This window comes from Chiroxiphia lanceolata, chromosome 25 (assembly GCF_009829145.1).
Source record: "Chiroxiphia lanceolata isolate bChiLan1 chromosome 25, bChiLan1.pri, whole genome shotgun sequence".
Classification (NCBI taxonomy): domain Eukaryota; kingdom Metazoa; phylum Chordata; class Aves; order Passeriformes; family Pipridae; genus Chiroxiphia; species Chiroxiphia lanceolata.
In genome coordinates, this window is record NC_045661.1 from 6557201 (window position 1) to 6583291 (window position 26091).

The 26091-nt window shown below is 59.3% G+C and overlaps 1 protein-coding gene across 5 annotated transcripts in view; it reads left to right on the plus strand.

Moving 5' to 3' along the window:
* Positions 1-26091, plus strand: part of PPFIA4 (PTPRF interacting protein alpha 4) — a 65533-nt gene that overhangs the window by 17769 nt on the left and 21673 nt on the right. For all 5 annotated transcript variants that reach the window (XM_032710707.1, XM_032710708.1, XM_032710710.1 and 2 more), the window contains exons 2-10: positions 11055-11806; positions 20211-20312; positions 20397-20561; positions 21872-21946; positions 23478-23567; positions 24090-24311; positions 24681-24827; positions 24917-25051; positions 25560-25643. In XM_032710707.1, coding sequence (XP_032566598.1) covers positions 11570-11806; positions 20211-20312; positions 20397-20561; positions 21872-21946; positions 23478-23567; positions 24090-24311; positions 24681-24827; positions 24917-25051; positions 25560-25643 — 1257 coding nt within the window. In that variant the 5' untranslated portion in view covers positions 11055-11569. The remainder of the gene's footprint in view (positions 1-11054; positions 11807-20210; positions 20313-20396; positions 20562-21871; positions 21947-23477; positions 23568-24089; positions 24312-24680; positions 24828-24916; positions 25052-25559; positions 25644-26091) is intronic.

The following is a 26091-nucleotide window of genomic DNA, read 5'->3' on the forward strand; positions in this document are numbered from 1 at the left end:
TGAAGCTGGCTCCCTGCCAAGTCTCCAAACCTTACCACAAGAAGCACCCCCCCCCCCAAACTTCAGGGAGAAGAGGGAAAAAACAAAACAACCAAGAAAACCGAAACGAGAGAGAGACAGCTAAAACAATATATATAAATATATTTATACTTATATTACAGTTATATACAATTGAAATATATATACAATTTCACAAGGGAAAGGGAAGGGGGAAGGGAAAAGGAACAAAACCAAAATAAAATATATATATATATATATATCGATTAGTAGCGCAATATCTAGCAACTAAAAGAAATTAGCAAAAGAACTATCTTACTACTCTCCTTGGGACAACGGAAAGTCATGCTGGAACCATCACCGGCAACCTCCACCTCCCAAGGTCGACAAGGCCTTACCAGGCCTCACTCCCCAGCACGGCAGACTCAACAGCAGGGAACCTGCACCTCCAAGCCGCCGGAAGGACAGAGAGCGAAGGCCTCTCCTCCTTTCTTCTTATAGTCTGGCTTACGTAAAAATCGTAGGGAATACTGGGTAAATCTGGACCCTTCCTTGGTTACAAACTGGTCACCAAGGAAGGCCCAGACCAAACTACCACAGTGTTGCAGGGCTGTGCTGGGTCTGGGTCTGGCCTGGTCATCCTGGGAGCAGAGAATCTCCCTGGGATCCCACTCCCCACCACAGCACATCTGCAGGTGGGGGGAGGCTCTTCAGGAATCGGCTGCACCATCAGCAGAGGGACTGAGGAACTTCCTGAGGTTCCTCAGCACAGGGAAGGGGGAGCAGGAGGGATGAACACAAGGGGAACCCCCCCTCTCTTGAGTTACCAAAATTGTCTAAGCTGCCTCTGGTTGGGGTCACCCAATGCGCAAGCCATGATGTCACCACTCTTCTGGAACTGGAGGGACTAAAACCTGTGTTTTGGGAGAGTGGAGGGAAGTGATGTCCCAGTGGATCTGGGGAGCCCTGGGTGGGGAGCACGTGGGATAGGGAGCAGAAGGGAGGTTGGAGCACAGATCTCGCTGCCTTGGTGGTTGATGGTGACCTGCTGAGCTCTGGGGGCCTCCCCTGGGTGGTGGTTGTGCTCCAGGACCGTTGCTGTCCCCTCTCAGGTTGTGTTGGCTGTGAGACCCCCCTGAGTGTGGTGCAGGGACATGTTCCTGAGCCTGCCATGGTCCAGCCTGGAGCCAGCAGCACTGAGGCTCTGGATACCCTCTGACACTTCCCAAATTTCACACTGAAAGCCCAGTCTGCCTCTTCTCTGACTCCAAATTATCTCTCTGGGCTCTTCCTCATCACCACTCATCATCTGGGGTCTGGGGAAGGGTGGTTGGCCAAGGCCTGGAGCAAACTGGGCTGGTGGAAGGTGTCCCTGCCTGTGGCAGGGGGATGGAATGAGATGAGCTTTAAGGTCCCTTCCAAAACCATTCTGGGATTCTGTGGTGGGAAAACATTGACAACCTGCCTGAGAGGGGCAGGGAGCAGGATTTCCCTCCAGCCCCGGGGGGAGCTCCCTGAGCCACTTCCCCTTTCCACCCTTCCTGGGGTCGGTGGCCAGAATTTATCCTGGGGAGTGGGTGGATGTGCAGGAGCTCTGTGGGAGTGATTGTTACTGCACAGGCTCATGGCAGGGAGGGCTGTGCTTGGGATGTGGAAGGGATTCCGGTGGGATGGGGGATGCGGCGGGAACCCCGGATCTGGGGCAGCCAAGGCGTGGGAGCTGCTCAGGGTGGGATGCACACGTTGTTTGCAGAGGGAAGCTTCACATGGGAGCTGCTCAGGGTGGGATGTACACAGTGTTTGCACAGGGGGGCTTCACAACCAGCACCTCCCGTGTCCCCTGGGCTGGGAATGAGCTGTGTGTGGGTACCAGGGTTTGGGGGGAGAGTGAGGAGGCACCTCTGCACCATTCCTCAGGGCTCAGGGGCACCCATGGCACAGATTTCCTCATCCCCCTTCGAGCTGATGACTCTTTCCCCATCACTGAATAAATTAGCACCAGCGAGTGCTCCCAGTGTGTGACTAAAGCAGGGCAGGGGCTGCTTTGGCAGCGAGGAGGAGGCCCCGGCTCTGGGCCTGACAGGCTCCCAGATGAGAGAACTCCTCATCACAAGTGTCACGGGGGCGGGGGGGGGGGAATGGGGGGATGTACCTGTGGCAAAACCTGCAGTGAAATCATGGAAAATCACCAGGCACCCCTCGGAGCCTCGGCAGGGGTTGGAGTTGTGCTCTGCTCGTGAGGGAGATGAGGCACAAACCTCCCTGTCCCAGAGGGGAGGGGGTTCTGCAGCGATTCCACGTCTGTGACCAGCACAGGGTTTTCTCCCCGTGGTTGGAGCCTGTTTCCCTGAGCCTTGTTCCCTCCCAGAAGTGTCTGCATCCCCCTTGGGCTGCAAACCAGCCCCTTCTCTGGGTTCCCAGAGCTCCCCTTCCTTAGCAGATTCATCCAGGGGCTGGTTCACCTCCATGTGCTGCTCCTGGAAGAGAAGGTTGCAGTTGCCTTTCCTTCTGCTGCTGGTTCAAAACAACCTGGAATGAAGCAGAAGTCAAAGACTCCCAGTGTGGGGAAGAACTGCTTTCCATGGAGGGAGAGCAGAGCCCTGGAACAGTTGCCCAGGGAGGGTGTGGAGTCTCCCTCTCTGGAGACATCCCAAACCCACCTGGATGAGTTCCTGTGTCACCTGCTCCAGAAACACTCCACTGAAACAAGGATTTCGTGAGCTTTTAGTCCCTTTAACATCTCAAGCTCCTCCTTGACAGTCAATCATTTTATTCTTACAACATTAATCTTTAGTTAAAGGTAACCTAGACTTCTTTTACTTAAACAATCTTTGAAATAGTTTCGTATTTTATTGCTACAAGACATCAACATCAATTTTTAGTTGAAGATAACTTAAACCTCTACTTAATCTTTGATTGATTTAGCTCTCCAGGTTGGACTGGGTGATCTCCAGGGGTCCCTTCCAACCCCACCGTGGTTCTGGGATTCTGTGACTTTGGCCTAAGAGAGCAGAGAATGTGAGGTTTGGTTGCAGAGTTATGGGAACAGAAGGCTGAACGGGCCTCGTGCCCCCCAGGGCTGGGGAGCAGAGCAGCTCCTGGAGAGGAGATGGTTGTACCCAGTGTTGTGACTCTTTTGGGTTGGGTTGGCTGCCCTTAATTCCCCTCCTTGTCCCTGTGGGTGGGTCTGGGTGCGGAGGGATGAGCTCAGTGTGTGCATCAGGTGCATCCCCCTCCTCCCTTCCAGGCTCAGGGCACACAGGGCTGTCTCACCTCTCTCCCGATGGTGGAATCAGGATTCCTCCAGCACTGCCACAGTCCCACTGTTACAGTGGTGCTACCAGTGGGGTTGTGGGGGATTTGGGGGATTTGGTTTGTGTTTCCAGTGGTTTGGGGGAACCCCTTCTGCCAGCTGGGGCAGGTGTCCCCCAGGGTGAAATCCAGCTTGTGATGGTGACAGTGTTCCATATTCCCATGACCATATTCCGTATTCCTGGGCTTTACCTGCTCCCACGTGGGCTCCAGGGATCCCCATGAGTTTAGCAGCACCCTCAGACCCATCCTCCCTCCTCCCAGCCGTGTTTTTGGCTGTTGCAATCCCGGAGCTGCAGCCTGAGGGTGAGCCCGGACTCGCTGAATCCCTTGGCCAGGCTTTGGGATCCCACTTGTCAGAGGGATCATCCCTTTGGAGCCCTTCCAAGGCTCGTTCCTGTCTGTCATCTCCCCCAGAGTGCAAAGGCAGGAGGTTTGTGTGTTGGTGTGGCTTTACCCTGACAGTTCCTCCTGGCAATAAACTGGGATCACTCCTCTCTCCGGGGTCAGGGGGGGACACGGGGCCCATTTGGGGAACAGGGAAACTGAGGCAGGACCCACAACACGGCCCCTACAACACCCTTCAAGGGTGACACAGTCCTGTGAACTGTCACATGTGGCTGATTTGAGGTGCCAGCCCCTGTCAGGGTGTCCCCACCCCTGCACTGACCCCCCGGGCGGGAGGACCCTGCAGAGGTTTCTGCTCTTCGTCTGAGGAGCGTTTTGGTGCAGAACAATTGTGCTCCTGCACAATGGCAAGGAGCAGGTGGCTGTCTGAAAATACCCTCTGGAAGTGGTATGTAATGCCTCCCCTCCCACTGGGAAGTATAAATATCAGTGCAATACCAACGCTCACTTCTCCCTGCACAGAAACAGCCGGAGCTGGACATTTTTCCTCACGGTTTCTCCTCTGGTTCAGCAGCTTGGAGGGAGCAAAGGCTGAGATGGGAACTGCTTTTTGGGGTTGGAGCAAACCTTTGGGGCAGAAGTGTGTCCTTGGAGGGAAGAAAGGGGGAGTAGCTGCCTTCTATTCCTTGCAGTGTCCTCTGTGTCCCTGCTTTAGGGGCACCCACGGCTTCCCGACTCCTCTGGGACGGGTCCAGACCCTGCAGGTGCTGCCCAAATATCCTCCTTTGCCACAGTGGCATCTCCAGCAAGGGACAAGTTGATCCCTTGGGGCCAAAGGACACGTTGCTGTGGGTGTGGGGACCTCCCAGGAGGCTTCCCAGACCTGGATGGGGGAGGAGGAACCGCTGCACCTTCTCCTGGGTCCCCAGCGCGGATCCCTCAGCGGATCCCTCTCCCCCTTTGCTGTGGGAATCTCATCCTTTGCTGCTGAAAACTGGCACCTTCTTTCTTGCCAGAATGCCTCATTTCCCTTATTATCCCTGGGTGTCCTGGCCACGGGCTGCCCCTGGCAGCAGCCAGGTGCCATCTGTGCCCTCCCTGCCGGTGGGGAACGTGGGAGCACCGTCACCAGATGGGCCCCATGGAATATTGGATCTTCCTTGTCCTTCTCAGGGCACTGGAGGACCCCAGAGGCCACAGTGTATCCCCAGGGATAGATGTGGGGACTTGGGGAGAAAAGCTGTATCTGCATATTGGGTTTTTTCTTGAAAAGCAGCTTTTTCCCCTCGGTCAATCACCCGGGATGGAGGAGCCAGGAGGCTTCATCCTACTCAGGGCCAGGCTTGTGGAGCTGTGAGAAACCTGTGGAGTGCATGGATAGGTGTGTGTGCCAGAGCATAGGGATGGAGGGAGCAGAGGAAGGATGGAGAGGGCCCCTGGGGCTGTGGAGGGTGATCCCAGGAGCTCCTGGCACACATGGAGTGCCCCCAGTGCAGACATTTGGACACTGTGGTACGAGCAGCTCCTTTCCTGAGGTCTCAGTGGTGCAGAAATGCCTTGGGAGATGAAATCCCAGGCCGTGACCCACATGAGCACTTGGCAAAAGCATCTCCAAGACTTGCTGGGGGGGACCATTTCCATTTCTCCATCCTGCACTTAAACCAGCAATTCCCACTGTGGAGCCAGGGCCCTTCAGCATCCTCTTGTCTCGTGTGCAGGAACAACAGCCCTGTTCCCAGCCTCTGATTGTGTCGTCTCCCACTGAGGGTGAAATGGGGCGTGGGCTCTGTGGGTGGGTGCAGGAGCTGGGGATGTTCCTGCTGTGCCACCCACGAGCTGTGGAACTGCTCCGTGGGGCAGGACTGACCTTCCCTGGGCACACTGGGGGGATCAAGGTCTCAATACGGTGCTCCAAAGTAGTGTCTGGCTTCAGTGATCGTGGGGAGGAGTTATGCTGGGACATGGCTCTGCCTGCAGGAGCAGGGGTTGGGATGAGCTCACTGGGAATATCAGGATGTGACACTTCTGCAGCCCATCCCTGATCCCCTCTAATGCAGTGTCACAGGGGAGAGGTGCAGGAAGGAGTCCTACAAGGAAAAACCAACAGCAGAAGGGCATCACCTACCTTCTCCCTCCTGGATCTGGCTGGGAAGGGGTCAGTGTGGGTGCTGGGAAGGGTCAGTGTGGGTGCTGGGAAGGGTCAGTGTGGGTGCTGGGAAGGGCTCAGTGTGGGTGCTGGAAAGGGCTCAGTGTGGGTGCTGGGAAGGGGTCAGTGTGGGTGCTGGGAAGGGCTCAGTGTGGGTGCTGGGAAGGGTCAGTGTGGGTGCTGGGAAGGGCTCAGTGTGGGTGCTGGGAAGGGCTCAGTGTGGGTGCTGGGAAGGGTCAGTGTGGGTGCTGGGAAGGGGTCAGTGTGGGTGCTGGGAAGGGTCAGTGTGGGTGCTGGGAAGGGCTCAGTGTGGGTGCTGGGAAAGGGTCAGTGTGGGTGCTGGGAAGGGGTCAGTGTGGGTGCTGGGAAGGGGTCAGTGTGGGTGCTGGGAAGGGTCAGTGTGGGTGCTGGGAAGGGGTCAGTGTGGGTGCTGGGAAGGGCTCAGTGTGGGTGCTGGGAAGGGTCAGTGTGGGTGCTGGGAAGGGGTTGGTGTGGGTGCTGGGAAGGGCTCAGTGTGGGTGCTGGACCCTGTCTGGGGCTGGTTGGGTGCAGGGGAATGTGGAAGCAAGGGATGCTGGAGTGGCCTCTGCCTCCCTAACTGTGCTGCTCTTCCAGGAGCTGGTTGGGTAGCTGATGGGGATTTTCCAGGAGTGGAAAAGATCAAAGTGACTTTTTGGGGGCTGATCAATCCCTCTGCCTCCAAGGTGTACCTGAAACCCTCTTTGCCAGCTGCCTGCTGGGGCGATGATCCTGCCGACAGAGCCATGGGGGTTTTGTCTTTCTCCTGTCGGGGCTGAGCTGAGGGTGAAGTTGTTCAGAGGGAAAACACTGGCTCTGTCCTCCCTGGGGGGTGGGTGAGTGCTGGGTGTGCTTCTCGCCCTCGTTGGGAAGGGAAAGCCAGGGTGCTCCCTGGCACCCAGCATCCCACGGACAGCCTGATTCCGGCAGGTCTGTGCCGAGCAGCTCGAGGGCAGAAACCCCTCCCCTGTGATTCCTGGCAGGTCTGTGCCCAGCAAACCATCGGCTCGAGGACAAACCCCCTCCCCTGTGCTCTCCATCCCCTGTGTTGGGAACCAGCCTCTCCACGTGTGACCGCTGCTTTCCTGCCCAAAAAGTGGAGGAAAAGCATCATTTTCGGGGCGGAGGGGGGCAGGGCTGGTGAACAAGCACGTTTTCGCTGGCAAGAAACCCGCTCTCAGCAAGTCTGTGCCTGGCAGCCCCGCGGGGCTAAAAATACCCAGCCAAGGGCTCGGGCTGTGTCTGTTTTCTCAGCTCACCAGCTGTCTCCTTGCGTCCTCACGCCTCTACCCCGTGATTATCCCATCACTTAAGGCCTCTAAGCCCAGGCAGCAGCATTTTTAGGTGGTTTTACCAGAGGCAGCTGAGAGGTTTTGCTGGTGGTGGTGATGAGCTCTGAGCCCTCTGACGCCCTGGGCTGCTCCAGCTCTGCCCTGCTGGGGTGTGTTTGGGCTGTCACCCACCCTGATGTCCCTCAAGGTCCTCAAAAGGGACTGGTTGGACCTGCAGCTCTGCCTGAGCACTGTTGAGCTGTGCAGGGACAGCATCTGGTGTCACCCACCCGCGGGAGAAGGCTCCTGGGAATGGGGGATTCGCTGCTGCTTTTGGAGAAGGGAGAAAATCCCGAGGTTTAGGGGGTACAGAGAGCAGGGAATGCTCGTTTGGAGGGCAGGGACCCCAGGCAGGAGCTCCCTGTGCATGGATGTTGCTGTGTCTGTGCCCCTGTGTGCACATCCCTGTGCTCACTGAACACAATTCCCACTCCCAAAGGCTGGAAGGCAGCAGGGATCAGCCCCAGCCTGGGCTTGGCTTCCACAACAAATCCCAGAATCCCAGACTCATCCAGCCTGGAAGAGACCTCCAGCATCAACCCAGCATCACCATAATCCCCCTTAAACCACATCCCCAGGGCACATCCAGATGCCTCTGGAACACCTCCAGAGACTGGGAATGGACTGGTGGGGACTCCGCCACCTCCCTGGGAACTCACTCCAATGCCTGACCACTCTTTCAGGGAACATTTTCTTTTCTTTAATATCTAATCTGAACCTCTCCCAGTTCATCTTAAGGTCATTTTCCTCTCATCCTTTCACCTAAGAATGCCAGAATTTAAACTCCTATTTTGTATAAAACCTAACTAACAAAAAAGCCAGAACACATTAAGGAATAAATGGAATATCTCCTGGAATTTTTAAGCCTCGTTCGGTGAAAAAGGAAGAGCTGCAAAGAATTGAAGAATAAAACCTTTGCAGCTGCCCTGACTCTGGAGATGAACCTTCCTGGTGTCTGAGCTGCTCCTGGGATTTGTGGTTTTTGCAGTGAAAGCTGCAGTGGTTGAATCCAGGAATAATCACTTCCAAATCCACAAAGTCAGGGGGGGAATGTGACCCCCCTCCAGGGAAGGCACCCCAAAAACCCTGGGCACGGAGGAGCTTTGGGTCGCTAATTTTGCCACAGACTGGACACTAATTGGGCAGTTTTGTGCTATTTCTCACCTTTGCTGAGCATCCTCAGGAGAACAGAGCACAGAGGCTTTTGGGGAGCTGGGGGATGGGATGAGTCCATCCTGGATCAGGTCCCCACTATCCTGTGCTCACCCTCTCCAGGCTGAAGTGTCTCCCTCCCCAAGCACAGCAAGGATAACGGGGCATCCCTATGTGAAACACAGGATAAAAAACCCCCAAAGCCACCCCCAAAGTGCCCGAGCTCCACTGTGGGGGGAGCAAAAAGAAAACTGGTCTTGGATGTAAACCTGTCCCTCCTCCTGCACCACGTGGGTCCAGCCCCTTGGATCACCCCCGTGGGATGTGGGGGAGCCACCACAGCCCCCTGGGACTGGCACCTGCAGGGTCTCCTCATGGGGAGGGAGTCTCTCCCTTGCAGCTGGGATTCATTTCCATCCCATCATTGCTCTGGTCAGATTTGTGGCTTGGTCATTCCCCGCAGAATTTCCCCCTCCCTGAGTGCTTGCAGGGCTTTTCCTTCCTGCCTTGATTATTGTCTCTTAATTCACCTGCTGATTCTCTCAGTTCCTGGCTGGTTTGGCCGTTCATGCTGTGCCTGGGCACTGTCTGCTCTCCCCAGCCTGGGTGTTCTTTCTCCACACTCACCCCACAGGCACAGGCACAGTGGTGAAATGGGGCAGAAAAGTCACCCCATTTGGGTTTTGCCCCCAAACTAAGAGGGCTGAGCCCTGGGGAGAGGCTGATTCCTGCTTTGCTCGGCCCCAGGTCTCCCTGGAGCCCGGGACATCTGCCCTCCAGGAGAGCTGCTGCTGTGCCACGTGTGTGAGGGGGGTTATCCCTGCTAATCTGGGCCAAGAGAGCTGGGGAGCAGTTTACCTGCTTAATTCCAGGGCTGAGGCTCATGTCCAACCCAACCCAAGGACAGCAGGGGCTGGAATGGTCCCTCCCTCTGTGCTTTTCCTCTGCCAGCCCCTGTTTTTGTGGGATGTTGCGAGGATGGGATGCCCTTGGTGCTCAGTTCTCCTGGTCATCCGTGTCCCAGCAGCCAGGAAGGAGCAGAAACAACCCTCAGAGCTCCAGGACAGTTTTATCCCACTCAAGGATCAAGTCTATAAAGGGAGATGAGGACACCCACCTGCAGGACAGCCCTGTCCCCCCTCCCTGGTGTCCCAGAGCTGTCAGGGCAGCACGCTGGGTGCACACCAAGGGACTGCTGCTTCTGCCAGAGCTCCTCTATTTTTAGAGGGGTTTTTTGTGTCAAACTCTCCATCTGCTGATGAGCCAATGTCAGCCCAGGAGCAGAGCTCCAGTTCCCTTGGCCTGGGTGGGCACAAAGGCACCTTTGATGGGGGGCAGTGCCCTGCTGTGCCAGGAGCTGTTGGACACACGAGCTTTGATCCCAGTCCAAAGGCCAGGACAGGCTGACCCAGCCCAGGGCTGTGTGCAGGGCCTTTATGTCCATGTGTGTGTGTTGGTTTGAAAGGGAAGTGAAATAGGGATGTTCACAGAACTATCAAATCCTAGAATGCCTAGGGGAGGAAGGAACCTCAAAGCTCATCCCACCCACCCCACCCCTGCCACGGGCAGGGCCACCTCCCACTAGCCCAGATTGCTCCAGCCTGGCCTGGGACACTTCCAGGGATGGGGCAGCCACAGCCTGAGGTGCATCCACAGCCTCAGAACATTCATCCCTGTCCTTGAGTGTTACATCTGCTGTAAAGTTTTGAGAACTTCAGAGGGCACTTCCACAAAAGCAGCGTTAGACCAGCAACCTTCACCCTGCAACAACCCTCACCCTGCAGCAACCCTCACCCTGCAGCAACCCTCACCCTGCAGCAACCCTCACCCTGCAGCAACCCTCACCCTGCAACAACCCTCACCCTGTAACAACCCTCACCCTGCAACAACCCTCACCCTGCACTTTCCACATCGTATTTTGCTGCCCTGCCCGTGGTTTGTCCCCTGGCACAGATGGTGATGAGGGGTGGGCAGGTCCCCAGGGGGGCTGGGGGTGGCAGTGGCACATGGACCCTCACTTCTAGGGGCTGAAGCCTCCGTGTCAGGAGAAATCCCCACCTGACACCTTGTCTGTGATGGTTTTGGGCTGCAGAAGTGCTGAGCCCACAGGCCCAGCCGTGCACAGGCCTAGGTTGGTGGCTCTGCCTCTTCCCTCCAGCCTCTCCTCCCTGGCACCAGCCAGGGAATGGTGCTGGGCAGGAATTCGGGGATACCTCCGTGCCCTGGGAACGGTTTGAGCAGGGAGGCTGTGCTGGAGTTCAGTTGTTCCTGAGCAGCTGGGCCCAGCACATCTGTCCTGCTGCTGCCAAGGGAGGGGGACACGGAGGGGGGGAACATTAATCCAATCATTCAACTCATCTGTAGCCGTGTTTCCTTGCCAGGTTTGGGCCAGACTCAGGTTTAAGCCTGATTTTCTGTGAATGTGAATTCCCTGGGGCTGGAGAACACTCGGGCCGTGGGGTCCCTGGGCAGCCCGGGGGCTCCAGGGAGGGAACAGGGTACTGGCCCAGGATATGTGGATGCCAGAGGTGGTTACAGGATTTTTGGGTGCTGGGGGTGCTGTTCCCTGCAGCTCGGTACCATCCTGGGTGCAGTGTGGTGGGTGCAGGGAGACACAACCCAGCACAGCCCCATTGCTGTGGGTCCTGAACCTTGAGGGTTTGATGGGAGGGCAAAGGGGGCTGGGCAGGTGCCCCCCAGGGATTTTGGGGGCAGCAGGAGGGGTCTGATCTCTGTCCCTTCTCCTGTAGGTGTTTGAGGAGCTGTGATGCCCAACGGAGACACGTTCCCACGAGGGCAGTGACACCTGGCCCGGCCTTAGGGAGAGCAGCCCATCGTCCCCAGACATGCCCGGGCAGCCCCAAGACCCCTCGGACCCTCCCTGTGCTGCTGCTGGCTCAGGCTCCCCACTGGGACGAGTCCTCAAGGGTCACTTTGCCCGCCCCCCTCTGAGCAGCCCCTGATGCTGCAGCCCCTCCAGGAGGCAGCCCAGAGGTGACCCAGGACCCCGCAGTGACGAGCGGGGGGATCTGAGACCCCGAGGACCTCGTTGGTGCCGAGGCCATCCCCCCATCCCGGCCGGGGCGATGCCAACCCCCGCCTAGCCCCCGGGCGAAGGGATGGGGGATACCCCCACCTCCAGCACCCCACTACCCCCTCCTGCCCCGGCTCCCCCGGCCCGTGGGGGCCCGTGGTGATGTGAGCAGGGCCCCGAACCCCCCGGCCCCCAGCGCCCATCCCCCCAGGCACCACCGGCCCCCCCGCCATGATGTGCGAGGTGATGCCCACCATCAGCGAGGGGGACCCCCTGGGGCCCCCCCAGGGCTCGGAAGCCGACGCCGACTTCGAGCAGCTGATGGTGAACATGCTGGACGAGAGGGACAAGCTGCTGGACACGTTGCGGGAGACGCGCGAGACGCTGTCGGTGACCCAGAGCCGCCTGCAGGAGACACTCCGGGAGCGGGACCAGCTCCAGAGGCAGCTCAACTCCGCCCTCCCGCAGGTAAGGAGCCGGCCCTGGGACGGGCAGGAGCCTCCGCTGAGGCCTCGGGCTGCGGGATGTGGGGTTTAACTTGTACCTTTGGGCGCCTGGAGCTGCTCTGAGCGGATTTGTTGCACCTCGTGTCGGTGGGAAAACCTGGAGGTTCTCCTGAGCCACAGCCAGCTCAGACACCTCCTTCCTTTGGGGCCCTCGCTGTGAGTCCAAGTGGGCAGGTATGGGAGTTCAATCCCCCCTGTGCACAGGGGAATGGCCTTGGAGAAGGGAGAAAACCTTTCTGAGACAGCCCAGGGTGTCCTCTGCAGCCCCAGAGCCTGTGCTCGCCCCAGGGGACAGTCCCTTGGGAAGCAGCTCCTGGGGAGCAGGTGGCACATTCCAGGGAATGGATCCGGCCTGCTGCCTCCAGCCAACTCCCTGGAATGGCAGGAGGTCCTGAGGGGGCACTGAGTCCCCAGGTGGGGACATTAACCCCTCACCTTCCCCACTGCTGGAGGGCAGCCCCACCTCGGCCTCTCCCACGCCAGGAAGGCCCCTTCCCTTCAGCCCCATCACCCACTGGGACTCCTTTGCCTCGAGGTCCTGAGAGGGGACCCTGGAGGCAGAGCTGGGAGCAGGGTGGGAATGGGACACTACAGGGAGCCCAGGGAGCAGAGAGGCAGCCAAGCTGCCAGGGGGCTGTGCTCAGCAACAACCCAGGGCACAGGGAATGCTCAGCAACAACCCAGGGCATGGGGAATGCTCAGCAACAACCCAGGGCACGGGGAATGCTCAGCAACAACCCAGAGTGTGAGGAGTCAGGGCTCGCCTTGGCTCTCCTGAGCTGTCTGGGGTTGCTCTGCTCCTGGTTCCTCACCTGCAGGACCCCCTCCAGGTGCTCCAGAGACCTGGACTTGGGCTCAGCCTCCACAAAAATGCTCACGTCAGGAGAGGGTGAGGTGGATCAGCATCACAGGGCTGTGTAGGGGGGATCCGAGCTGCCCACTGTCCCTATGGGGCCCTGTGGGACAGGGCACAGTGTCCCAGGGCCCAGATTTGGGGGAACAGGGATTCTGGGGGGGCTTTTGCACTGCTCCACTGTGGGTGTGATGTGGTGAGGAGCCCAACAGCCAGGGGAGGCAGGACCTTTCCAATGTTTATACCCATCCTGACTGTGCCAGTGCTGAGAGCTGGGATCCTCCTTGCCTGGGCACCGGAGTTTGGGCACCCTGGGGAGATGGGAAATTCCTCATGGATCAAAGCTGGTGGCACAAGCAGGACGGAGCTGGAGCTGGTGGCTGCCCAGCTCTCTGCATCCCTGCTCCTCTCTGGATGGGGAAAAGCAGCTGGGGAGGAAGGCAAAGCACGTCTCCAAGCATGGAGCTGGGCTGGTCCTGGCTCTGCAAAAATCCCAGCGGTGCTTCCCGGAGGCTCCTGGGGACGAGCTGCTCCCTGTCCTCAGCGATGTGCTGCGACATTCCCGAGTGCCGGGTGCATCCAGGGCCAGCACCACGACATTCCCAAGTGCTGGGTGCATCCAGCACCACCCCCGTGTGCCGGTGGGGGTCGGTCCCCACTGCTCCCTGCTCCTGTGGCAGCATTCCAGAGGGAGCACGCCAGGTCACCCTGACGCTACCACTGCCCGCCCCGCCACAGCCGCCCGGGATTAAGGGATGCGGATTTATCCTCCTCTCCCGCTCCGGGAGCGGGCCCTCGGAGCCTTGGCACGGGTGGGGTGTGCACGGAGCAAACTGGGTCAGGGCACAGGGACCCGCTGGCAGCGCCGCACCCGCGGCCCCACTGGGTGCCCCCCGCTCCATCGGGGCCACGTCCCGCTCCCCCCGCCCCGGGATGTGACCAGGGGGGCATTCCATGGGGAATTCCCCCCGGCTGCCGCTGCCTGCCGCCGCCCTGCCTGTCCCCGCGCGGGCGGGGGGTCCCCGGTGCCCCCTGTGCCCCCCGGCCCCGGGCCTGCCCCCGCGGGACATGAGGGCTCACCATGGACTTGGGAAGCAAAGCCAAAGGCGCCCACCCGCCCAATGGGATTAAACCCAGCATGTACCAGGTAAGGGGGGCACGGCGGGTCCCTTCCCCCGGGCACCGTGTGGGGCCATTCCCTGGGTCTGCCCCATCCTCTTCCTCCTTTGTGAGCCCTTTTGCCCGGGAGCTTCCTGCGACGTGTCAGACCCCGCTGAGAGGGGATCCAAGCGGGATTGCTGGGAGAAACCTTCTTTTGGGGTCAGGGTTGGGCACCCGGGTTTATCGGTGGCCTCCCACGGGGCTGGCAGCCACAAAGAGCCGGATTGGAGCTGCTCACAGGATGCACTGCCCGGGAGGCTGCCAGGGAGGGAGGCTCGGGATGTGGCACTCGGCATCCTCTCAGGGAAGAGGGGCAGCTGGAGTCTGCTGTGTCGGCACGGAATCCAAAGGGATGGGCAGGGAATGGGTGTCTGGGGCAGATCCATGCTTGGGGCAGGCAGGGTGTGCTCATCCAGGGGCAGGCAGGGATTTGTCTGTCCATGGGCAGGCAGGGATTTGCTCATCCATGGGGCAGACAGGGATGTGTCTGTCCATGGGCAGGCAGGGATTTGCTCATCCATGGGGCAGGCAGGGATGTGCTCATCCAGAGGCAGGCAGGGATGTGTTTGTCCATGGACAGGCAGGGATGTGCTCGTCCAGAGGCAGACAGGGATGTGTCTGTCCATGGGCAGGCAGGGATGTGCTCATCCATGGGACAGGCAGGGATTTGCTCATCCATGGGACAGGCAGGGATGTGTCTGTCCATGGGCAGGCAGGGATTTGCTCATCCATGGGACAGGCAGGGATGTGTCTGTCCATGGGCAGGCAGGGATTTGCTCATCCATGGAACAGGCAGGGATGTGTCTGTCCATGGGCAGGCAGGGATTTGCTCATCCATGGGACAGGCAGGGATGTGCTCATCCGGGGGCAGGCAGGGATGTGTCTATCCATGGGACAGGCAGGGATTTGCTCATCCAGGGGCAGGCAGGGATGTGTCTGTCCGTGGGCAGGCAGGGGATGCTCCAGGGATGCTCCAGGGATGCTCCTGCCTGTGGCTCCCATTCCCCCTTTCCTGAGCCACGTAGCCAAAGTCATCCCCACCCCCAGCCCATGGGGGATCCCTCAGCCCCCAAAAGGCAGAACTCCAGGGCGATTTCCCGGGGAGCCTAAGCTGCCTTAATGCTTCTTACATGGTTTATTTATTCATGTGGGAGTGCTGAACGTGCCTTAATCACCCTGGAAGCTCCCGGCTCCAATCCCGCCGCCCTCCCTGGTTTTCAGGGAGTGTGTGGCCACCGACTGAGCCCTGAGTGGGGTCTGGGTGCTCTCAGCAGCCCCTCCAGAGCCCTGGCAGGGGTGCCAGCTCCCTTCTGCCTGGCCACCCAGCTCCTGGGTGTGGGTGGCACCCAGGGATGTGACATGCAGGTGTATCCAGGTGTGTTCCCAGGGCGGGGTCCCGTGTGGGATGGGACTCCTCCCTGCCCTGGGGTGTCTGGGGGGTTTGGCAGGAGCCCCTGTCCCCAGCGGTGTCAGGGGGAGAAGAGGCTCCCAAATTCCACAGGGCTGCTGTGCTGAGGGTCCTGATGGCCATGGAAACTTCCCACAGTTCATCTATCCAGAGCTGCCCGGGGAGCTGAGAACTGACCTTTTTGGACAGATTCCATAAGACTCCCTGAGCTCCACAGAGGTCCCTTAGGAGCTGGGGAGGGTCCTGGCACCAAACAACCACCCCAAATGCTTCCCTTTAACTTAAAAAGATATTTAGGGTTAACTTGTGAAGAACAGCACAAAACCAGGAACCTCAGCAGCACTGGGCAGGGGGAAAACACCCATGGGGTAAGCCCCTTAAAGTGTCTCTAGATTTTGGGGAGATATGGAGGGGTCTGGCAGCTGTGTTGGATCGTTGGAGCCGGTCATGCTCCCACAATACCAGCCCCCTGAGGTGTAGGATTCCTGCTTGCTCCATGAGGGTGGAAATACTCCTCCTGACCATGTGCTGAGAAGGGAGGACACCAGTTCCCCAGGGATGGTCCCTCAGAGCCCCAGAGCTGTAGCCAAGAGGTGCAGGACGTGCTCAGTGCTGGGGGTGGGTGATGGTGGGAGCCCTGGATTTACCCGGTGGGATTTAATCTCTGTAGTCCCCTGCTACACATCCTGGAGTTGTGTTCGTCCTCTGGGCTCTGGTTTGGGGCTTTCTCATCACCCTGCACCCCTCCTGGGGCACAGGGGCCATGGGGGTGCCAGCCCCCAGCTGGGACAGGCCATGGCTGGGGCTCCATCCCTGCGTTGTGCCGAGTCAGCAGCACTGGATTCCTGGCACACCCTTCCCACACATCCACACCAGGGCCCCTCAGGAGCAATCACTCCAATTAGGGGCTTTAAAATGCCATTAATCCTGCAGCTGGAGCCGGTGTGTCCCCGGGCTGGGTGTGTTGGAGCAGCAGCAGCCATGCTCCTGCCACAAATTCCGGGAGAGTTCCTCTTGTGGTGGTGCATCCCTGGCTGTGCTGCCCACAGCGGTGGGAGAGACAGGAGGTGGCCCTAGGCTGGGGGGCTTTTGCATTTCTCTTGTCCTCCTGAGCTTCTCAAACCCCTCCTTCCTTTCCCAGCCATCTCCATGGGGTTGGTTCCTGGCTGCCTTCCAGCTCTTCCCTGTGCCTTCCCCACTGGTGCAACCCCAACCCCCCCAACATTCCTGGTGCTCACTGGAGATCCCAGCCCCATCCACAACATCCCTCTGTGTCTCCCTCCCTGCTCTGAGGTCTCCACCCTGCTCCCCCTCCCCCTGGGCCTTGGGGCCAAGCCCAGCCCTTTGTGCTGAGGGTGCTTTGGTTTTAATCCCAATTAGCTGCTTCCTGGGCCGCCAGGTTTCCCAGCGGGCTCCCGAGGGCTCCCAGGGCTGTGTCTCATCATCCCTCCTCTGCCCGAAGATCAGGCACCTCTCCTTCACTTTCTAATCTGGTTATAGGTGTCCCTGCTTAGTCCAAGAGCTGATCTGAGCCAGGGGCAGGCCTGGGAGGCTCCTGGCTGTGGTCAGGGCTGAGGGAAATCATCTGGATCTTCTTTATCCACACTTTGCTGGGATGTAGGACACTGGCACGCCATGGATGGGGGTGCAGGCTGCTCTCCACAGTGTGACACTGCTGCCAGGAGCTGGGGACAGCTGCTCACGGTCCCCAAACTGGCCCGGTGGCCCGGAGTGAGGTGGCAGTGCCGGCATCTGGCACAGCCCGGGCTGGGGGAGGTGGCTACACGCGGGTGCTGGAGTGATTTATCCCTATTTTTCCTTCCCAAGGCATCCAAACAAGGCCCCGTGTACTCGGCTCACCCTCCCTGCTGGCCTGGCTCGCCTCGGGGCCGTTGCTATTTTTGGTGTAAACGTTCCTTTTTGCGGCCTTTCCCCGGGGGACGACGCTCGTCGCCGGCTCCTTTATTTGCCGTGGGGTGCCGGGGCGCAGAGCGCGGGATGCAGGCGGCCGTTCCCGGCGGGATGGAGGGCTCGGGGAGGAGCGGCCCGAGGGGATGGGATGGGAGCGGAGCCACTCCGTGTCTGACCCGCTGACCGGGTATTGCCAGGCCGGCCACAGGGGGGGCTGCCCGTCTCTCTCCGGAGGATTTTCTCCCTTTTAATCTCCTCTTTCGGGATGAAATGCTGATTGTGGGCACAATCTGTGCAGCCTACCCACCCCAGCGGGGGGCGAGGAGAGCTGGGTCCCGGAGATCCCGGTCCCCTTCCCCCACTGCCTCCCATCCGTCCCGCGCTGCCTCGTTCACTCCAGTGGGAAGAGTATCCATGGCCACAGTCTCTGTTTTCCCTGCCGGCCACGAGGCAGAGCGGATCCGGGGGCTTTGAATCCGCGGGGCTCCTGCCCCGGTGCTGGAAGAGCCCGCAGTGTTTTCCTTCTCGCTGAACAACATTCCCAGGGCCACCACGGCTGCCAGGATGCTCTTCCCGAGCTCCTTAAGCCTCGCTACCCGTGTCTGGGCACGCTGAGGGGCCGGGGGAGTGACACATCCCTGAATCTGAAGCAGCCCGGCGATGCACGGGCCCCTCACGCTGCTGCTTCCTGCTCGCCGGCATTCCTAGCCCGGATTTAATCCGCAGGGATGCTCAGGAGCTGCTTGCAGCGATTGCATAACCCACGGAACACACACGGGGGGTGAGGCTGGGCTGGGCAGGGCTGGGATCCCCCTGACTGGGAGAGCTGGGATCCCACCGAGCTGGGAGAGCTGGGATCCCACCGGGCCAGGATCCCCTCATCTGGGAGAACTGGGCTCTAGGAAGGGCTGGGCTGGCACTGCAAGTTCCTGGGGCAGCTGGGTCTGTAGTGGAGTCACTGCACGGGGGGGACTGTGGGATGGGCTGGGAGTGAGTGTGGGAGGGGGCCTGGGCATGGCCCAGGTGATGGGGGTTTGGGGTGTTGTGACAAGTTTGGGGGAGAACTGATGGGGACAGGGGTGAGCCCAGGGCTGGAGGGGTCTCTGGGGAAGAGATGAGGACAGGGATGATGCCGAGACTGGAGTGATCCCAGGACAGGGGTGACAGCAAGTCTGGAGTGGTCCCTGGGGAAGGGTTGGGAACAGGGATGAGCCCAGGACTTGGGTGATCCCAGGACTGGAGTGATCCTTGGGGCAGGATGGAGAAAGGGATGAGTCCAGGGCTGGAGTGGTCTCTGTGGAAGGGATGGGGACAGTGATGGCCCCGGGGCTGGAGGGGTCCCTGGGGAAGGGATGGGGCAGGAGTGGGTCTGAGAAGGAGCCGAGGAACTCGGGCCCTGGAGTGATGCCGGGGTGAGGATGTGAGGGGGCAGCCCCTGGGGCAGGTGAGGGGCAGGAGAGCAGCTGTTTACAGGGACAAGGACTCTTCCCTTCCCCACACTGGGACCTGCTCGGGTCCTGTCCCCCTGTGGGGCTGCAGCTTCCCCAGTGCCACCACCACCCCCAGCAGCCCCAGGCTGCAAAAACCCCTCCAGCAGGGGAGGGTTGGGGTGGGAAGGGAGAGGGAAAACCTCCGGGATGAAAAAGCTCTGGATTTCTTGGAGCTTCAGCTGCTGCAGGAGGTCTCACTTGGAGCTGAACAGAGCATTTGGTTCAGCCTAAACCAACGTTTTGCTTCGGTTTGAAGGGGTTTTATTTGTTTAACCTGAAAATTGAAGTGATAGAGAATCTCATGCTGTAAAACCGCTCTCAGCCCCCAGTGGAAATTTGGTTTGTTAATGCTCCATCAAATCCTTCTCAGCTTCTTCTGAAACCCTTTGCCTTTTAAAATTCTTCTCAGCAGCACTGTGAAAGTGGTGTAAATTCACAACTCGTTCCCACATTTGCATTTTTCACCCTGAAAAACCCCAGCTGCGAAACGTCTCCTGGTCCTGGCACTGCTCTAGGACTGAAGGAGCACCTGGGAGCAGTGGGAGGTGCTCCTGGAGCAGTGGGAGGTGCTCCTGAGCTCACCCAGCTGCTGGGGGTTCAGTTTTTAAGGGAAAACCAACCCTCCCACATCCCAGGAACTTCAGGGGGAGTTTCCTTTCCCTTCTGACACAGCCATGAGTGGGATTGGTGTTTCCCAGGAGCCCATCCCCAGGGATGTGCTGGCTGGGCAGCTCTCCTTTGGCAGTGCCCTGGGCATGGCTCTTCCTGGCTGTCACCTCCCAGTGACAGGAGCAAGAACCGGTGACACCTGGCACGTTTCCTGCTGTGTCCCATCCCTCTCCTCTGGGATTTGGGGCCCGGGGCTGCCCCGTAGGAAGCTCAGTGTGGCTCCACACGCTGGACTGGGGCAGGTCTTGCTCTTTCCTTTGGAAGGAGGTTTTTTGGATGATTCCAGGTCCTGAGGCCATGGCAGAGGGTGGCTGAGGGCCAGGGGATTGAGGCTGGCTGATGGCCAGGGGATTCATCCTGGCTGGCTGACAGCCAGGGGATTCATCCTGGCTGGCTTTGTGGGGAGGTTGGGCCTCCTGGGAGGCTCCAGAGTGGGTGCTCTGCATCGAGGGGACAGTGGGAATATGAACTTGCTGGTGGCCTTGGCTGGGAAGCTCTAAATTCCATCAAGCACCTCTGGAGCTGCAGAGCAGCATCTCCTGTCACTGGACATCAAACCAAACGGGTAAATATCAGGATGCTGTGTTTTTCCTCATGCGAAGCACTTGGAGAGGCCGGGAACGTGGCCTGGGATGTGCTTCCCCACCGACTTCCTGACACTGCCCTCTCCCTGGTCGGGTTTGGGTGGGAAGTGCCCCGTGCCGGAGGTCCCAGCAGCGGGGCTGGAACTCTGGCTCCATCCCCACCCCTCTGCCCCCATCCCTGTGCCCCCTCACGGCTGGAAGGCTGCCCCCATGCCCATCCCTGTGTCCCCATCCCCACCCCTCTGCCCCCATGCCCATCCCTGTGCCCCCTGACGGCCCCGTTCCCGCAGGAGTTTGCGACGCTGACACGGGAGCTCAGCGCCTGCCGGGAGCAGCTCCTGGAGCGCGAGGAGGAGATCTCGGAGCTGAAGGCCGAGCGCAACAACACCCGGGTAAGGGCGGGGCCGTCGCTGTCCCGGGGATGTGGGACACCCCCCCGGCCCGGCGGTGACCCCCCCTCGCTCTGCCCCCCGCAGCTCCTGCTGGAGCACCTGGAGTGCCTGGTGTCCCGGCACGAGCGCTCCCTCCGCATGACCGTGGTCAAACGCCAGGCCCAGTCCCCGTCCGGCGTCTCCAGCGAGGTCGAGGTGCTCAAGGCTCTCAAGTCGCTCTTTGAGCATCACAAGGCGTTGGATGAGAAGGTGAGGCAGTGTTACACTCCATGTTACACTCCGGAGTCTGAGCTGTAAGCTCTGCCCAGAGCGCTTACGTTTTATTTAAGACTTTTTAAAAGCCTCGAATTCGTGTCCAGAGGAAGAGTCACACGCTCTCCTCTAAGAGAAGTTCTTTTAATTTAGTGAGGAAAAGAAGGTGTTTTGGCAAAAGGTTTTACAGGAGTTAAAATACAACCAAGGAAAAATGTTTTGCTAAGACACCCAGCGCAAAGACCCGTTCCACAGGATCGATACACCAGCTTTAGCAAAACACAGTTCATGGGTTTTAAGTTGCCCACAAGGGAAAGGAAAGATTAAAAGAAGAAAACAGATTAAAAGGGTAAAGAAAGAGAGAAGAAAGGGAGAAAGAGAAAGAGGAAAGGAAGGTCAGAATTCCGTGTATGCGTCCACTGAGTGACAGTTTTCGCAGGGTATTTATACCCTTGACCAAACAACTTACAAAGTTTTATTTTAAAGATGCATTCATACAGAGTTAGTGCACAAACAGCTTAAAAGGGTTTTATTTTAAAAGTGCATCCCTACAGAGTCAGTACACGACAACTTGCAAAGTTTTATACTTACTATTAAATAGTCATTATAATTACACATATATTTTAAGATCAATAGGTGACTACTCTTGTGTTAAAATATCAATTACTGTTTGCTGAAGCTCTTTTCTTGAGCTTACACCTCATTTTGTTGGGAGGGCAGATCCTTACTGGCCTCTCTTGAGCTCTTCTCTTACCTGGTCACTGGGGGAGGTTTCTGTTTACAAGCAGTTACAATCTGGTATTTATTCAAACCAAACTTGTGGTTACATTTTACAAATTTATACTCGTGCTAAGGGCAGCTGAGTGCTGTAGACCTGGAGCCTCGAGTCCTTGTTTCACGTGGAGCCCTTCAGGAGGAAGGCCTTGGATACCCCAAAGATGCCCCTGGGAGCTGGGGGGGGCTGCCAAGGGGGTTTGGGGCTGTTGGGGACGGGGAGCTCCCCTGAGCCCCTCCTGGGGGCTGGACTGAGCACTCTGGGTCAGCCTCTGCACTGTGGCTCTTGTTCCTCCTGGTTCCTTTGCCTCAAGCATCTCCTCCCTCTGCCAGGGGATGTCTCCAGGCCATCCTGGCCACGGATCTCCCAGAGCTGGCCCAGGCTCTCCCTTCCTCCCCCACCACGGAATGGGCTGGATGATACTGAGCCCGGGATTTCCCCCGAGCCTGGCAGGGCTGGGAGCTGACCTGGATCCTGGGCACCCTCCTCATGGATCAGTAACAGCCTCTCCTGTTGTTTCCCACCCCTGCAGGTCCGGGAACGCCTGAGAGCAGCCCTGGAGCGAGTGGCCACCCTGGAGGAGCAGCTGGTGGACGCCCATCGGCAGGTGAGGGGCACCTGGGCACCCACCCCGGGCCCTTCCCGGGGCACTGGAGCTGCTCCCCGGGACATTTGTGGTTGAAGTTGCTCAAACACCACCCTCAGTTTGTTGTGCAGATCAGAGAGATGGTGTTTGGGCCTTTCTGGGGGCTGAACTCACTGCTTCCATGAAGGATTGTCTGTGTTTGAGGGAACATTGCAAAGGTTCTGGGAGCCTTTGTCTCCCAGGCGAGGTTCCCCCTGTTCTTTTTGCTGTTTGGAGTTCATTTCACTGACACAAACCAACCCGAGTCTGAAGTGTTTCAGGGGACTGAGGGTGACTTGGGATCTCCCTGCTTCAGCAGAGACCCAAACCTTGCTTCTCCAAGCCCCTCACCTTGCATTCCCCACCTTTTTCCTTGCTGAAGCCCTGGAATGGGGACCTTGCTGTCCCCAACCTCCAATCCTTTTCATCCTGGAATCCCAGAAGGGTTTGGGTGGGAAGGACCTTAAAGCCCATCTCATTCCACCCCCTGCTGTGGGCAGGGACACCTTCCACTGTCCCAGGTTGCTCCAAACCTCATCCAGCCTGGCTGTGAACACTTCCAGGGATGGGCTGTTCTTGGAGAGGCATTAACCCTGTTTTCCTTCCTGAAGTTTGTGCCTGGCCACTGCTGCCCAAAGGGAAGAGCCATCTCTCAGCTTGGCCAAGTTCTTCTCCTCTTTCCAGTTCTCAGGATAAGTCTGGTGGTGCTTCCTCAGGCTCCCAGGTCCCTCACCTCGAGGGACCATTCCCCATCCTCTCCCCCCAGAGCAGGACATGATGGCAGTGTTTGTCCCCTGCTCCTGTCAGACCAGGTTTCAAATCTGTCTGGCTGCCAACCCATAAAATGAGCTGGGAGCCCTGGGATACAGGGCTCAGATCCCTGAGGACTCCCCAGGAAAACATTCCTCAGTGCTCACCTTCACAGCCCCTCTGCTTCCCTCTCTTTTGGAATCATGGAATCGTTAAGGTTGGAGAAGACCTCCAAGGCCATCGAGTCCAACCTTTGACCAAACACCCCCATGACACAGAACCATGTCAGGAAGTGCCACTTCCATGTGTTTTTTGGACACTTCCAGGGGTGGGGACTCCACCACTGCCCTGGGCAGCTGTGCCAGGGCCTGACCACCTTTTCCAGGAAGAAATTTTCCCCAATATCCAACCTGACTCTCCCCTGGCACAGCTTGGGGCCATTCTCTCTCCTCCTGTCCCTTGTTCCCTGGGAGCAGAGCCCGACCCCCCCCCCCCCCAGCTCCCCCCTCCTGTCAGGGGGTTGCAGAGCCAGAAGGTCTCCCTGAGCCTCCTTTTCTCCAGGCTGAGCCCCCCCAGCTCCCCGAGCAGCTCCTGCTGCTCCAACCCCTTCCCAGCTCCATTCCCTTCCCTGGACACGCTCCAGCCCCTCCATGTCTCTCTTATTGTGAGGGGCCCAGAGCTGCCCCCAGGACTGGAGGTGTGACCCCACCAGTGCCCCGTCTCTGCTGCCCAGATCCATGGGTTGATCCCTGTTCCCGGGCAGGTGGCAGCTCTCCAGCAAGGAGCTGTGCGGGAGGCCCCGGCAGGAGAGCGGGATGAGCCCAAGGAACCAGCCCCAAAGCTTCCCTGGAAGGTGAGACCCCAGGAACCCCTGCTCTGACCATACTCAGGGAGGACATAGTTCCTCCAACCCCCCCTGTTACGGCACCAGGGGGGTGCTGAGAACCCATTTTCCCTCTCCCTTGGGTCCGACCCCCTGGGAAATGCCCTTCCTGCTGGATCCAGCCCATTCCAGAGTGGTGTCAGGATGCTCCCAGGGGCTCTGCTTCCCAGAACCCACAGAATCCCAGAATGGTTTGGGTGGGAGGGGACCTTGAAGACCATCCCTTTCCAACCCCCTGCCGTGGGCAGGGACACCTTCCACCAGCTGCCCTGGGAAGCCCTCAACCATCCCTGTTCCACCGTGCCTGTGGAAGCCCCATCCCTGGCCAGAGGAGGCTGTTCCCAGGGGGTCCCAGAGCCCTGTGTCTCCACTCCCACCCCTCCCCCAGGTCCCTGCAGGACCACACTGCCCCGTTGTGTGGCTGCAGGCAGTGCCAGAGCCCGGGAGCTGTGGGGCAGCCTGGCATCCCCCTCCCTCTGTGCCGCCCTGCAGCGACTCTCCAACGGCTCCGTGCACCCGGAGGACGAGGCCGGGCGGGTGGTGGAGCTGCAGGAGCTCCTGGAGAAGCAGAACTTCGAGGTGGTGCAGGCCAAGGAGCGCATCTCTGCTCTGGCTGCCAGCGTGGCCGAGCTGGAGGAGGACCTGGGCACTGCCAGGAAGGACCTCATCAAATCCGAGGAGATGAGCAGCAAGTACCAGAGGGACCTGCGAGAGGTGAGCCACTGCCTCCCACTCTGCCAGGCCTGGGATCAGCAGCATCCAGGCTGGGAAGGCCCTGGAAGTCCTGCTGCCTGTGGGGCATCCCCCGAAAGAGCCCGTGGCCTCTGGGACACTGTCCCCAGGTCCACCAGCAGGACTTCCCTGAGGTGACAGGCAGACCTGGGGCAGTGAGCTGTGTCCCTGCTAGAAGGTTTTCCTGGGATTGCTTGACTCCCCCTTTATCTCTGTCCCACTCTCCTGCCCCTCACCCCTGTCCAAGGCAGGCTTTTCCCCGTGTTCTTGGGCTCGGAGTGTCCCAGGCTCACTGGGTGGCCCAGTTATTCCCATACTGGTGGTCACAAATCAGGATGTGACATTCCCCAGGCCCTGGCACAGAAAGAGGACATGGAGGAAAGGATCACCACGCTGGAGAAGCGCTACCTGGCAGCCCAGAGAGAGGCCACCTCCATCCACGACCTCAACGACAAGCTGGAGAACGAGCTGGCCAACAAGGAGTCGCTGCACCGCCAGGTACCGGGGCCGTGCCCGTGGGCTCCCCGTCACCCTGGGGCCCTGGGGGTGGCTCAGGTGGGCAGGCACTCACCCTGGCTGTCCCCCAGTGCGAGGAGAAGGCCCGGCACCTGCAGGAGCTGCTGGAGCTGGCGGAGCAGAAGCTGCAGCAGACGATGCGCAAGGCGGAGACGCTGCCCGAGGTGGAGGCGGAGCTGGCCCAGCGCATCGCCGCCCTCACCAAGGCAAGGGGAGGGGGCACCGCGGGGCACAGACAGGGGGGAGGGCAAGAACCTGCAGGGATGGAGCCCTGGCAGCCCAGGGCACCCCGTACTCATTCCCAGCTGGGGCTCCTCTGTCCCCTGCCGGCCCTGGGGCTGCAGGGACAAGGCACCGCTTTGAAACCCTCCACGTGTGGGGTTTGCTCAGAGATGGCCCTGCTGAGACCACTGGGACCACTCTGGGAAGAGGAGGAAGAGGAAGGACCAGGCTGGGTGTGGGAGGGTGCAGGCCTGGAGGGGGGTGGACATGGCCATCCCTGCCCTTCCTGGGTGCTGGAATGGTGCTCAGTCCCTCTCAGGGCACCTCCAGCTCCTGTCACCGTGCTGGCAGAGCTGGTTTGGGCTCCCAGTGAGTTGGAGAAAGGTGCTGCATCCCAGGAAGGATGTGGATGCATGGATGGATGGAGGGATGTGGGAGGGCCCTCGTGGTTCTGGAGAGCATCATCCGAGAGGGCTGCTCTGCTTTTCCCAGGCAGAAGAGAGGCACGGGAGCATCGAGGAGCATCTCCGGCAGCTGGAGACCCAGCTGGAGGAGAAGAACCAGGAGCTGGCCAGGGTAAGTGCTGCCCCTGCAGTCCTGATCCAGCCTTGGCTGCCCTTCCCTTGGTGCCCGGACACCCGGGCACACCCTGTGCCTCCAGAGCAGGGTGGGGAGAGCAGTCTGGGTGAGCCTTTCCCATCCAGGACCTCTCAAACTGGAGCAACACAGGAGCTCATGACACTCTGCTGTGGTTTCCCCCTCTCCCAGGCATCCAGGTCTTTCTGCCGACATTCCACACCCACTCCTCTCCCAGCAGCTCCCCCTGGGGCAGGCTGGGACCCCAAACACAGGGGGAAGGAGAGGCTCCACCTCAGGAGCAGTATCAGCAGGATCCAAAGGGCAGGGAGGCTGGGCTGCTGTGCCAGTGCCTGGGCTGTCCCTGCAGGAGCTGGGATGCCCTTTTCTTGGGCATTATGGATGTGTCCCTGGCGAAGCCCCTGCTGGTGTTGTCCCAGGAGAGACG